A 15,482-nucleotide genomic window follows, 5' to 3' on the forward strand; every position below is an offset into this window, starting at 1 on the left:
AAATCCGGACAACTCATTAACACTCATTATTAATAGCACGAGCCGACTTGTGTAGGTCCCGTAAGTACTTAAATCTAATCAACAACCATCCAAAGTATGTAAATTAGATTATGTGTTAACATTTCTGCCTAGATTCAACAGCTCCTTTAACTAATAAACACTGCATTTTAACAGAGACAGTATATAGTAAACCTAGTTCTCCATTACTATTTATTTTTAAATGAACAACAACAAACAAACAAGGAAGTTCAATTCAGGTCACAAAAGCCAGCTATTGAAGAAAATGATAATTTGGGCATGAATATTAACATAGGCAAAATGCCAAGCTACAAAGGCGAATACTGCTTTCATGAAACATTCAGAAATTAACATGCAAGCCTTTAGAGTGGAACTGCTAAGACTTAAGAGCTAGCTTTTGTTACTGGGAGGAGGTCTGCACGGCAGAAGGTAAAGAAACTGCTCCTTCCTGTAACATTCCCTGTCAGTACGGAGCCAGCCAACAAATAAGAACAGGCAGAATAAAGACGATGTCATCTTGTCTTTGACTGGTCCTCAGTCAGCTCTCTCCTTACACTCCAATCTCTCTGTAATCCAATAAAGCGATCAAATGAGGTAAACTGATATTCCAATCACAATTTCATTTTTGTGAACTTTACTGGATGTGTAAACAAAGACTTAAATAATATTTATTTAAACTTCCAAGGTAAAATATGGTATGAATGTACCCATGACGCATGTTAGTCTTTTGTTATTATTTCATTCAGACTTAATTTTAATCTTAAATTATAGCCAATTTCTTTCATCTCACACTGAGAAAATTACTAAGCCACTACTTAAAAGATATATTATGCTCCAGGGCCTACATTGGTAATGGCAATTCCTCTTCCTATTGCTTTCACATTAAAAAGCTTAAGCGATTAAGACGTTAATAAATTCTAAATATCAACTCATAACTGTGTTGCAAAACCGTTAAAAGATTTTTTAAAACTGTTTTTTTTATTGGCGAGTATTGTTTTTGTTTCTTTTGTTTTGCCTAACATAAAACCTTTTTGGCTGGAAGGATCCATGCAGTATTCTAGCCAGAACTGCTCTGCCGTGCACACGACTATCAAGCCTGCAACTTTCGTGGCCCACAAAGACAACCCACAATAGAGCTGCCTCTATCGTCCCATGTGAAAAAGAAAAAGCATGTGTTTTGGCATAGTATATTACCTGATGGGGGTAACAACTTAAAATTTAAAACCAGTCATTTAAGTATCAAAGATAATGTAAGTAGTCATTCATCAAGAAATGGTTTAGAAATTTTACTAATTCATCATTAACAGTCACTCAAAATCTCTATAAGCACGAAATAAAAGCACTAATTAAGCCACACTTGACTATCTCTTGGTCCTGTCATATTTTAAAATTCCCAATGACAATAATCATACTTTTAGTAAAAATATGGGCATCATTCAGAAGAGATAAAATGAGGGGAAAACTCTTATCTTACCAAAGCTGGAACGACACTCTTGACTGGAAACCCTCCCAGTGTCTCCTCATTTCCCATGACCAATAATTGACACATTTCAATAACTGCCTGGAGTTGCTGACTTTCATCACTTGCTTGTAGTCCTTGCAGAAGCTGCTGGGCCTTAGAACCTTCACAAGGGGAAAAAAAACCCATTATTTTTAACCATGTAAGAAAATTTTTACTAGGTATTCAGTGTGACTTTACATGGTAATTGGCTGCTTGTCTTCTTTGGATCCCAATTAAAGGCCAGATCTATTCCAAAGTTAAGACAGGCTGCTGACAATTCAAGACAGAATTAAATTAGTTGGATTTACTTTGCCTTAAAATGATATCACAGTTATTTATATATTTTTTGTTTTTTAAATCTTTATCTTTTTAAATGAGCCAAATTGATTGGTTTTTAACAGCTAAAACAAAAAATAATATCCCTAAGACTACTATGAACTGCTACCTTGAACACATACCTGCTTTTAAAAACATGTATATCTAGAGAGCAAAAAAGCCTTCTGCAACAATAAAAGCCTTTTAAACAATGATGCCCAGATGTCAAAGGAAATGCTATATCCCTCTAAATACCTCCATCAGAATAAATGAAATCCAAGTAACAGTGAAAAGGCAAGGAACCTCCCAGGAATCCAAAGACCGCACTTTGAAAACCACCATCACAGATCAGGGTTGGTAGGAAAACATTTTCTATGAAGAGCCGGATAGTAAATGTTTTGGGCTCTGCAACTACTGGACCCTGGCCCTGTGGCACAAATGCAGACACAGGCAATATGTGAACTGAGCAAGGCTGTATTTCAATCCAACTTTATTTATAGACACTGAAATTCGAATTTCATTTAACTTTCACACCACAAAATATTAAACTTTTAAAACTTTTTCAGCCATTTAAAAATGTAAAAATCGTTTTCAGTTCATAGGCTGTATCAAAACAAGCAGGAGACCAAATCTGGTCCTTGGGACCAAATTTTTGTAGTTTGCCAACTGCTGATACAGAGGTAAAGAGAAGCTGTGGCACTTCACGGAGTCACAGGAGGCGGATATGTTCAACTGAATTGGCCCCACCGGACACTTGCTGAGTTCTGGAGCTGTGAAGAGGGCTGGGTTTGACTCAGAGGTTTTGGTAAGACAGAATAAAAACTCCTGTGGTCTGATGGTGCTCAGAAGACAAAGTCCCCAGAGAGGGAGGAGGCCCACCTCAAACACACAGCCAGTGCCCCACCCCCAAGACATCTGTCACATTTTGAAGCTGCATAATGAAGTCTAAATAGACAGAGACTTGCAAGGTTCTCAATCATTAAAAACCCCGGGAGGTCACAACAGAGAAATGGATGAGCCAGAGGTGAAATGAGTCATATAAAAATTGTAATTCAGTCAAAGCAAGCTAAAGCCCTGACTAGAGCAAAGTGATCTGCTCCTGACCCTTGTGTGTTTAACATGGAAAAAGAGGAAACCCTCACTGGAAGAAAGCATCATTTGGGGTCTTTCAGTTCATATAATCAATTACCAGACATATGAAGAAGCAGAAGAATATGTGACTAATAATCAAAAGGGAAAAAAAAACAACAGCAGAAGCAGACTAACACCACTAGAATTATAAGTGTTCAATGACTATGATTAATAAATTGAAAATATAAGCAAAGGTGGACAAAATGGTAAGAATATAAAGAAATTCAACAGAAAATTGGAATCTTATTATTTAAAAAAATCAAATAACTACCTAGAACTGGGAAACATCATATCTGAAATTTTAAACTCATTGAGAGTTTTAACCAAAGACTGAAGAAAATAGCAGAAAAAAGAATTAGTGAATCTGAAAAATGATTAATAAAAAGTTTTCAAACTGAGCAAAAGGAAAAATTCTGGGAAAAACAAAAATAAAATAGAGCTAGAGAGACACAGTAGATGAAGTCCAAAGTATGAACATGTATGAGCTTGATATTCCCAGAAGGAAAGGAAGGAAGAATATTCAAAGAGATAATGAGATAACAGAAACAATATACGATGAGATAATGGCCAGCAATTTTCTAAAACTGATGAAAGGAATCAACTCATAGATACAAAGGCTTGGTGAAACCTGAGCAAAATAAAAACGAAAAAAAAAAGTCACTATATACGTCTAATAGTCAAACTATTAAAAATTCATAAAATTTGAAAAAGCAAATTTTAAAAGAAGCCATAGAAGAAAAGCATTGCCTTGAAAGGGTAACAGTAAGATTTTTAAACATAAACTATGGAAACCAGAAGACATTACTAAGTGCTAGCATGGGATTTTACACCTGAGGTAAATCTCTTTTAAAAATTAAGGCAAATCAAGGATTTCTCAAACAAAAGCATAGAGGAGTCGTTAAAGCAATCACTTACTATATGAAAAAAAGTTCTTCAGGCTGAAGGGGAACAATCCTGATAGAAGAAAGAACTGCAGCAAGGAATTAAGAGCATTGGAAATGGCACCTAAGTGGGCAAACATAAAGGAATATGGATGTTCTAAAATAACAATTGTCTTACTGTGTTTATAACATATGTATAAGGAAAACAAATTAAAACAACGGCATAAAGGATGGCAAGAAAAAAAGCTAAATTGCTGTAAGGTGCTTGCACTGTTTGGGTATGATAAAAGTATTATCATAAGGTAGACTATAATAAGCCAAGGATCTGCATTATAATCTCTAGGGTAAACAGCCCCCACCCCCAAAAAAGAAGTATAGAAGGATATATAACTAAAAAGTTAGCAGAAGGAAAAAAAAAATGACATCATACTGTTGTTATTCGTGACTGGTGGAAATAAAAATGGTACATCTCCCAAACAGGCTGATTTACAACATCTACCAAGATGTATGCATTTATCCTTTACAAAGCAGTCCCCCTTTGAGAAATCTATCCTCTAGGAAAATTAGGAAACCTGTATTTCACTGCAACACGACCAACACTGGAAATAACCCAAATGTCCAACAGAGGACTGGCTAAATAAACTGTACATCCACACAATGCAGCACAATGGCGGCTTTACAAAAGGGAAGGGGAATCTCCTCTCTCTCTATACATATGTATCTGTGTGTGTCTGCGCGCGCGTAGCAGCTATGGAGAGTAAACACCAAAATATAATGTAAAAAGCAAGGAAAGTATGTAGTTTTTACTACTCTTATCTAAGGACAGTGTCTGTGAAGCAGATAATATGGATTTGTTTTTGTTTCCTTGAGTAAGTAACAAAAGGACAGATCATAAAATTAACAAAGGTTATTTGTGTTGAGGAGGAAATAGGCTAAAGGGATAGAAAAAGAATGTAAGACTTTTAAAAATACACCTTACAGATTTGACTTCAGGAACCATACAAATATTACACATTTATAAAAGCAAAATTACATTTTAAAATCAACCCCTAAAAATTAAGAGCAAGATAAAACAAATGAGCCAAACTAACTTGGCAGTATGAACAAGAAGAATATTTCAAATGACTGAAATATAAAAATCTGACCACAAAGTGAGATATATCCCAAGAACAAAAAAAGAACTGTTACAAAATTAAAACTTTCTCAATACTACTATTTTTGGTGTTAAGCTGGAATTTTGTACTGTAGGATAAAGCAAATAAATGACTATGTTATAATCATTGAACTGAAACTTTTGGCATGGGAGAAAGATACAAGATAAATAAAACCTCTGCAGCCCAGAATCTGAATTGGCAGTGTCACTATGAGCTCATTATTTTTATCTTAAAAGATTATCAAATACAATTATTTCCTAGGTGTGTCCATTAAAGTGCTTAATAACAATGATCAGCCCAGTAGCAAATACACCAGTGGTCCAGACTGTGGACTCTCAATACCATTTTATAAAGAAACCAGAGCTGAAGCAATGCCTGATTGATTTTGCCAGGGGGTGGGGGTGGGAAGGATGCTGTTGAGCTTGACTGTCAGAAAGCAAAGAAGGTAGCAAAAACTACTGAGATCACATCAGAAAGATTCAGAGATTACCTGCTAAAAGATCAGATGACGAGTGGGCACTTTAACCATCACCGAAAGTCAATGAACTGTCTAAAAACACATCTCAAATCCGCCTGACAATAATACTTAAAAAAACAATAATAGCACTTTGAAGAATGCAAAACCAACTATTTTGAAAACTGGTTAAAAAAAAAAAAGATAGGAAATATTTTCCCTCTACCAACTATTCTACAGGGTAACCTAATGCAAGGGAGAGATATTCTTCACATATTTCAACTAAATTACTTCTTTTACCCTAATAAATGAAGGATGATCGTTAGATATGGAACATTATCATTTGCAATCTCTGTTTTCAAGGCACGGAGTTTCAATGGCTTAAGAGGGGATCGGACTTTGAGTGCTTCCTAATATTAGAAAACAGTACCACTTTTGCATAGTGTTTCCCCAATAGAGGCAAAAAAATAAAGAATCAAACTTGAATCTGAAAAAGCCTCTAGATCCAACTACCAGCTTACAAGAAATTTACTTATGACGTTTGAGACAATGGAAAATTTGACACTGACTGGGTATCTATTAATAAGGAATTACTGGTTTACCTTTCAGATATAATAATAGTAATGTGTGTGCGTGTGTTTTGTTTTGTTTTGTTTGGGGTGGGGGGACTAGGTTTATTTACATATTTAGTTACTTTAATGGAGGTAGTGGGCACTGAACCCAGGATCTTCTGCATGCCATGTGTGTGTGTGTGTTATAAAACATTATCTTGAGTACGTGATGAGATGTTTATAGACAAAATTATGTAATGTCTGGGATTCGTTTCAAACTAATATGAGGAGGGATGTTGGTGAGTATAAAAACAAAGACTGGCCATGAAGCAAGCATTGGTGAAGCTGGGGCATGGGCACGGGCATGGGGCTGTGTGACACTGTTTCCTACTCTTGTTGCAGTCTATGGTTTATATTAATTTCATGTGCAATACTCAAGACTTAATAGACCTGCAACAATTTTTCTTCCCAGCCTTCTCTCCAGAAATAAATGATGTGGTTAAAAATAAATGAAATCAAATCTCTCTTAAAACACACACATACTCACGTTAACTGATGATAAGGTATAGATTATGTTTTGATCCTGATTCAAATAAAGTTTTTAAATGGATTTATGAGAGGACTGGAACAGTTGAACTCTGAACAGATACTTAATAATAAATATTTGCTTAATATAACCAGAATAATTTGTAACTATAAAAATAAGAACATAAACATTTTTAGAAAGTATTGTGGTTATGTTCTTATTTTTATAGTTACAAATTCAAATATATGCAGATGGAACTGATTAAAAATAATCTCGGGGTGGGGAGAACAACTGAGGATATGAATGAAACAACAGTCGCTCTGATAACTGGTGGTGCGTTCATGGAGGTACTATACAGTTACTACTCTCAACTTTCAAGTATGTTTGATCTTTTTCATAATAAAGATCATTTCACTCTCCTTTTCTCAATCCTTATTTTCTAAATCCTGATTACCCTTTAGTTAAACCCCACACTTGCTGCTGGCCTGCAAAGGTCTGACATGACCTGTCAAGTGCCTGTGCCTCTCACATTTCATCTTCTACCACTTTCCTTTCACTTTCCATAGGTCCCTCCTGCTGTCTAATGAGCAAGCTACGCTCATTTCCACCTCTGGCCTGGCACTTCCTCTTTCCCTCAGATCTGTGCATAGCTGGTTTCCTCACTCCCACCACACCAAACAACCTTCTTCCTTGTTCTGCTTTGTCTTCCTTTACTGCACTGACACAGCCTGAAATTTTAGCATAGTAATTGTCTTGTTTATTGCCAGGGTCCATCTCTAACACAGAAGCTCCATGTGGGAAACAACTCTGCTTATTTTCCTATTCATGGTTTTGTATACAATCCCAGTACCTAATAAATGACACCAAATAAAAATCGATTTTCAAGGCTTCAAGAACTGTGCAGGAGGGTACATTATTTGAGAGCTGAGTATCAGGGCAGCAAAAGCAAAACAAATACACGAATATCACCTGCTTCTTAAAATTCTCAAGTACAAGTACACATATGTGAGCACATGTACACACTCTGCATTATAAAAAAAAAAAACCTGGACTATTTGATGGAAAACTATATAAGTATATACTTGTAAGGTCAGAGTTTATAGGTTTCAGTATCAGCACATTTTATAAATTCTGAAATTAATCAAGACTGAAGTCTGCAAGAAGCCTACTGACCCTATGGAAATATTATGAATAGAAGTTATTAAAAATGCTTAAATGTATATTTTGTTTGAGGATGCTAAAGATAGTATTCTATACCAGACAAAATTTAACTGAATTTGAGATTATGCATTAAGTTATTCTTAGTTACAAATTGAGACTTAAAGAGTCACTGTTGTGTCTACCATATATGACAAGATCTCTGGGTTATAATACATTAATTTGATTAAATGAGTCTAGTTACTGGTAATTCTGCTGAGAAATCTTTCCTCTCAGGCTCATTTACGATCGACTGTCTACTGGGTTAAATTTTATTATACCATAAAAAACTCAAGATGCAAATCTATGCAAATCATGTAATCAGATGCTGTAATAATCAATGTAATCATCTAAGATTCTTTACTTTTCTATAGTCCAAAAAAAAAGTCAATCTTATTATACACTTTGGATGGTTTTCTACTGATTCCAATTCAGCAATCAAAAAATAAAAGAATAGAGGAAAATCTTGAAGAGCTGTTATATTTAAGGCAAAAAAGTACAGAAGTTGTATTTTTTAAAAACAGGTTAAATTTCATGAAAACTTCCTTATAATGGAAACTTTCTTTCATGAATAGGCAAACAGTAAAAAAACAGCACTCGACTAATAAATAAGGGTTTTGCGGGGGGTGGGGGGTAGGGAAGAGGACAAATTTAAAAGTATTCACTTACTAGCTCCACTTCCAATTGTTCTATGGAAAAGCTGTGACATCCGAGGACCAAGAGGACCAAACAGGTGAGGAGGAAGACCCCTGGCCTCTAACAGAGCTATGGAAAAAAGAAGGGCAGGAAGAGTAGTTGAGCTGTCAATACAACTGGTTTTATCTAAAAGTTTCAAGCAACTGATTCATCTCACGTAACCGATAAAATGTCACTTTCCATCCTGAATGTTAAAGAGAAGCTGCATTAAACTTTTCAAGACCACTTGTCTATTCTAATATAATATAAGTTATAACACCCATGTGCCAACTCTAGGGCATCTTAAGATTTTATGGAGATATTAAATATCAGTGTCATCAGGGACCATATAAAAGGTCCAAGAAAAACCCAAAGTAAATATTTAATTTGAAGAAATTATATGTTAAGCACCTCTGTGCTATTTCCACTCTGATGGTATTTCCCAACCAGATACTGATGATGAGATCCTCTAAAAAACAAACATTATTTTTGTCAATTCCAAAAAGTGAGAAAAATCGTTACAGTTTTTCTAGTCAAAAAGTGATTGTTGTTAAATTCTTTCAGGAACTCAAAAGCAGTATTAAGCTGATTTATAAATGTTTCTTTTAAGCCTCACATTAAGGATCTATTACACAAGTCAACTGTCTGAAGACAATAAAAATACATACCCGTTCTCTTGTGACGCGTGTACACATAACATAAGTATGCTTTTTACAACATTATAATACCTGGAGTTTATGTAACATTCTATATTGAGTTTGAAATAGCTGATCAAGAACACAGTAAAAAAGCATCCTACTAGACTGCATCATGTTATTAGGTACCAGAGACCAATATATTAAGCTACCCCTTTTTCAACATCTTATTTCATTACTAGCTATACATGTAATTCTAATGAAGAAAAATTTTAAAACATAAAAAGTAAATATATCATATAATGTTTTTATCCAGTTAAACAGTAAAAATGAAAAACCAGATGGATCATGTTCCAATTCCAAATCATCAAATCACCACTAAATAAAAAGCTTCCTTTAGAGGTGTAGACATTGCTAGATTATGTTCAGATGAGCTTATCTGAATTAATTTCAACCAAGAACAGTAGTAACAGGTAGCCCATGATAAAAGTTTCTTGTAGGCTCAATAACTATCTTTACCTTGTAATCGTCCCATCTCAGAATCATCTGATTCACTCTCCCCAGAGGTGGTCATGCCCACAGCCCCTGCAACAGAACTAGAGGCTTCAAGGGGGGGGGGGGGGTTAGAGAGGAACATTTAAACTCATTATGTCTGGTTTATCTTAAAAAAGAAAAAGCAGAGTTTTACAGATTAACAATGAATAAAGATAATTAAACATGTCTGTCCACTGCACTCAGTTGTTATTTTATACATCACCCTGTGGCTTTCATGAAAAAAAGAAACAAGCATAAAAATACAACTTTTGCATTTCATTTAACTCATACATGGCTTTCACAGTTTCCTCCTGTCTTTGAAACTGTTCCTCAATTGTTTTATCCTGAACTTCTCTACCAAAAGTGCAAAATGATAACACTGCTAAAACCACTGTGATATTTAATAGATGGGTCATTAGTCACAAATATAACAGAAAGCAAAACTGACATTTGGGGAAAATGTTCCATGTAGATAGATGTGTGCTTTCTTCAGTTCTGCTTCATTTCTGAACTACGGTTTAGATACAATTGTTTATCATCTGTTTTCTTTCATTTCAATAGAGTGCAAAGATTATGCTCTCTTATTTCCAGGACAAAACATCGAAGATACACATTACAACTACCAGATGATCGCAAAACATTGAAGTACGAAAGAGAGGGCAACTCAGATGTCAAAACAAGTATAAAATGAAGAGTTCAGATTCAGAAGCATTCTACCACCCCCCAAAATGCTAACCTAACCAATAATTCAGTTTAAGTAAATAGGGATTGATTCTATTATGAATCTGACTAAGAGATGTAAATATACTCCTATAAAATTAGCAGTTTCACTGTCCCCTCCTCCCACTGTCTGTTGAGTCCTAAAGCATCTTTTGTACACAGATGAGTAATCTGTGTATGATCACATCATCCACAATACTTTAAGCCCTGTCTACTTCACAGATAATGTCAGAGTTCAAGCCAGGAAGAATATTTTTGTCATTATTAAAAGAGGCACATGGATAACATGTGAATTTAAAGAGTTTTTCTGAAGAAAGAGATGGCAGTATACCAGCCACCAACTCTGTGTTGTTTTTTTTAATACTTTTCTTAACCTCTCATTTAAGTATTATATCATTTCACTGGGATTTTTTTTTAAACTCAAGGAAAAAATGTATGGTTTAGAACAGGAATCAGCAAACTGTGGCCCACAGGCCAATTCAGTCCAGCACATCACTTTGTACATAAAATTTTATTAAAACATAGCCAAACTCATTCATTTACATATCATCTGTGGCTCCTTTTCTGCTACAACCAGAGCTGAGTAGTTCAATAGAGCCTGTATGAAGCCTAAAATATCAATTATCTGGCCCTTTACAGAAAATGTTGGCAGCCCCATGGTTCAGAGCTACAGGCTAACTAGAAATGCTAATATTAAAGACTATCAGAGTTCAGCAAAATCCACACTTCCAGTGGGGGAAAAAAGGAGACAAGCAGTAATGTACTCCCTAATGCTCCTTACGGAGGCATTTACTAAAAGTTAACTATATGGAAGAGTGTATCCATGGGTTTCTTCCCAACCACACAAAGCATTACGAGCTTTACCATGCACACAAGGAAACCAAGGCTTTGAGTTTAGGTGTACTTGCCCAAGGCCAGACAAATAACGAGGGATGTGGGATTTGAACTCAGGCAGTCCAACTTCATAGGGTGTACTCTTACGAACCATACACTATCAGTATCTTAAATACATTCTTCAGTACTAATTTTTAATTCAAGTAGAGCTGTGTCTTCACATTATACAGAAACCTTGTCAACCGATGCTGCTATTGGGCCCCATTTAGGACTGAACTTAGTAAAGTGGCTCTTAAACTTGCTGTGAAACTTTTCCAATTATGTGAAAAGCAAATCCAACATTTTGAGAAGTGAACATTTTTTTTTTAAGGTACACTCTGGAACCACACATTTTTTTAAGGGAAAAGACCACAAGTTCATGGAAGGTAATGCTGGTTTTTTGGAGTTTATCAGAGGACCTACTGATTTTACCTTAAACCATTCTACACATCTGCAATCTATGATTTTAAAGGTTTAACGTTAGGTTATTTTTTAAATGTATTATTCTAACAATTAACTTAATGAATAATAACTGTCTCAAATTGCACTGCCACAAAGACATTAACTAAGGCATAAAAGTTGTAAAAGCACAGAATCAAAAGAGCTGTTAAAACTTTTATACTGTGGTCCCAACCTTAACGGGAGCCACAGACCCTCTACAAAGAGAGGGGACATTCTGATTTTTACTCCAAAAGGGTGTCTGTTTTGACATAAATCAGTCACTGGACCCAAGAAAAAGATCCTTTCCGGCTGCCATCCCTTTGACAGCAAGTATTAAGCATCTGCCTACTGTAGCTCTCTGCATCTAAGTTTTACAAAATTCTATAAACCAAAGTAGCCTAGCCTGTTTGCAAACTCATGCAGGTAAGGAAACGTAACCCACCAATAAGAGTTAATGACAAAGTTCTTCAGTCAAGGCATTAAACCTCGGGCTACACACACAAGATCTGTCCCCAGGCAGAAATATAAAAGCGAGACTATCAAGCAGAGAAAATCCAACAATGTCAGATGTTAAGAAGTGTCCATCGTTTTTTGTTTATACTGGTATCTCTCCATGTCGTCTTAGCAGATCTTCCATGTAAGGTAGCTTCCAATACTCAGTTAAAGCCGACAGAACTGCTAAGGGTTTACCAGATACCTAAGCGTGAGAGGCAACAGACAGGCCTTTTTAGTGTCATGAAAACCTTTGAGCAAGGCCAGAAGTGTGGCTGTTCAGGATACAATTACGCCTTGGCATCAGGTGCTATGGCAGCAGTCTAACTTTCAGTGGTACTAAACAAAAATAATTAGGAAGAGAAACATTTTCAAAACTAGGCTGCTTTCTTTTTACAACCTGACCCTGTTTGTTTCTTCTGAAATTAAGATTCTCAATGCAAAATGTAGGTGTCAGAACATTTTCCCTTACTTTGATTTCCAGATTTAAATAAGAACACTTGACTCCCCCACTAGTATTTGCAAGACTTTATCAGCACTATAAAGTTCTCATGGAGTCCAAAACGAAACCCTTCAGCTCTTGGGACAATGTGGGGAACACTTAACTTTCTATTTCAAGAACTAACATTTCTTTTGTGAAGAGCTAGAGGGGGTGCACTCCATGTCACAGTCTACTTCAGAGTGACACCATTATCAACAAACTTTCCTAAGTGTCAAAAACACTGACAAAGTCAGTGATATAAGCAACTATTCCAAAGATGGGGCAATGCATGAAAAAAAAAATACTTATATTAAAGATTCCACTGAAATAGGTCAGGAAGAAATGATCTTTAAAAATAACACTGAAAAAAATGAATATATAAATAACACTGAAAAGATTAATCTCTTTGAATCAGTAAAAATATTATTTCAAATGTTTCAAATGAAGTGAGTCTTATACCAACCATACAAGAGCTGTCTGAGAACGGACACTTGCCAAAAGATGTCCTAAGTTACCACTGATTTATACTCTACACTAACTTAGAGAGTTTTCTTTTTCTTTAAATTAAATTTTACATAGTGAGGAACTAAAGTACAATACACAAGAACTTTAAATATAAAGCTAGTAAGTAATCTGCCTCTTTCCCCAGAACTACGTTAGAAGGCTAGCAGAGGAACCCCTGCAGTACCCACAAGGGATCCAGCCTCCAAAATGTACTGACGTTAGCGCTTATCTAATACCAGTGAACACGCCACACGAATCTTTTACACAAACTTGGAAAATACCTAGATCACACTGTGATTTCCAATACGGATGACAATGAAACACAAGCAAGCCTTTAGGAGGGCAGTCTTATGATCTAATCCCTTGCAGCTTTTAGCCTCTTAGGTAAATAAACCAGGGAACAAAATTTTACACACCACCCCCTCACTCTGGCTTCCAATTACATCCATATGAATTAAACAAACTCCACTAACCGTAGGGGAGCAGAACAACACAGCCATTGTAAATGTGCCCTTCTTTTCTAAGACCTGAGAGCCACACATTTCAGTTTGTAACCCTGGCAAGCTTAACCATTATGTGTCAGTTTTTCTCATTTATAAAATGAGGGTAACAGCACTCACACCGCAGCAGGTTGTTCCGAATATTAAATGAGAATATATGTAAAGTGCTTAATAGTGTGTCTGCAATGAAGCGTACACTCTCTAAATGTTAGCTATTATAATTACTGCAATGAGTCCACATTGACAACACACTCAGCAGCTCCCTTTCAAAGTGTCATCCATGTGGGAATTGCTCCACTTTCATGTTCAGACTTGGAATAAACATTAAAACACTGGGAAGCATGGGTGGTGTGTCATAAAAAGCTTCAATGAGTTGCATGTGCAATGCAATTTATTTTTGCAAAAATCTACAATTCTAGGAAAAGGCACCATCAAAAGAGATGTTGCACAACACTGTAAATCAACTATACTTCAATTTAAGAGAGAGGGAGGGAAAGACTTACAGTTCACCATGTAATGTATCATATAAAACCAGGAAAGATCAGTGGTAAAAATGTTAAGCTGGACAGAAAGCTGAGACAAAATGTATAAAACATGGGACAGTAGTAGGCAAACCAGAACCCTCCTGGCAAATTAGGACATATGATTAGCCAGAGGCATTACAGAAAACCAGCACGTGTTCTAATATTTAACTATAGTACGTGAAAGAACTTTTCAAACGAATATACACGCCTATCCTTAAAGCTAGTGTATCATTCTGATTTAAAAGACTCATACTCCTATGTTTATAATAATGAATTATAACATTTTTGTATCTATTCTTAATATTAGTGAGAAATGTTTACCATAAGCTACATTTTAAAACCTGTTAGCCACCATCAACCATGGGAGTATTAGCCTTCTTTTGGTACTGGTAATGGAGACATATGGGGGTGGGGGGTTAATTTTTGCTGTGCTAAGATATCAATAAGAATATAAATGAGGAACCCATAAAAATATGAACAGTATTCTTAAAGCTGCTTAGATTCAAACTGAATACTTATTCCTTTTTAGGGATTATTACAACATTCTAAATTTAAATTTTATATGGGCATGAAGCAATTTAAGCCATACCCTTCCATTTTTATTATGGATTTGAATGTTTCAAGCAATCAATAGGTTACTATTACATGTACCCATCAACATGTAAGAAACCTAAACAGCAGGGGACTTACTGCTTCTTAAAAGCCCCTTGAATGCAATTAGCACAGATTTGGATTTGGAGAAAAATTAAACAACAACAAACAAACACAACTAATCAAAAAACTAAATCTATAAAGCGAAAAGAGAACAAAAGGTTTGATGTTAACATCTTAGGATATATCTGTCTTCTCTCTTCCACTATATTTGGTATACTTAAAAAGCAATTTATCTCCAAATAAATCTGTAAGATGCATAAATGCATTTTAGGCCTAAGAAGTGCCAATCTACCTGCAGCTCCTTGGGGGGTTTCGTCGGTTCGTGCAGCTGAGGAATTCACTGTCTCCTGGTTGCCTTCAGGGTCTGCCATCTTCTCCTGTCGACGAGCTTCAGCTGCTCCTCTTTTGCCCAGGCCAGAGCCTCGCCGACTACAACAGAAAAACGCCATCACAGGCAGCATGATCAGTGACCAGGAGCGACGTCCACACAGCACAAAGCCCCAATGCATGGAGCACAAAGCTAGTTTCTTCTTTTTACATAAAAATTGTTGCAGAAAATCACTATGGGTAACAACCAAGACTTTGTATACTTAAAATTCTTCTAAGCTATATATCACATTCACAATGCAAGCTTTTGTGTTGCTATGAGCTGTTGTCATCCTTACAGACAGAAGTGATTTTTAACACTTCAACTAAATGGAAAAGTGGTTCCTTCTGCAGA

At 35.8% G+C, this 15,482-nt stretch overlaps 1 protein-coding gene across 17 annotated transcripts in view; it reads right to left on the reverse strand.

The window, feature by feature from the left end:
- TRIP12 (thyroid hormone receptor interactor 12) overlaps positions 1-15,482 on the reverse strand; it is a 132,737-nt gene that overhangs the window by 47,768 nt on the left and 69,487 nt on the right. For 15 of the 17 annotated variants that reach the window (XM_045517427.2, XM_074364446.1, XM_074364447.1 and 12 more), the window contains 4 exons: positions 15,054-15,190; positions 9,558-9,641; positions 8,398-8,493; positions 1,493-1,641 (listed from right to left, as the gene is read on the reverse strand). In XM_045517427.2, coding sequence (XP_045373383.1) covers positions 1,493-1,641; positions 8,398-8,493; positions 9,558-9,641; positions 15,054-15,190 — 466 coding nt within the window. The remainder of the gene's footprint in view (positions 1-1,492; positions 1,642-8,397; positions 8,494-9,557; positions 9,642-15,053; positions 15,191-15,482) is intronic. The other 2 variants (XM_074364448.1, XM_074364457.1) reach the window with 1 other exon arrangement.

The sequence above is a fragment of the Camelus bactrianus genome, chromosome 5 (genome assembly GCF_048773025.1).
Source record: "Camelus bactrianus isolate YW-2024 breed Bactrian camel chromosome 5, ASM4877302v1, whole genome shotgun sequence".
Classification (NCBI taxonomy): domain Eukaryota; kingdom Metazoa; phylum Chordata; class Mammalia; order Artiodactyla; family Camelidae; genus Camelus; species Camelus bactrianus.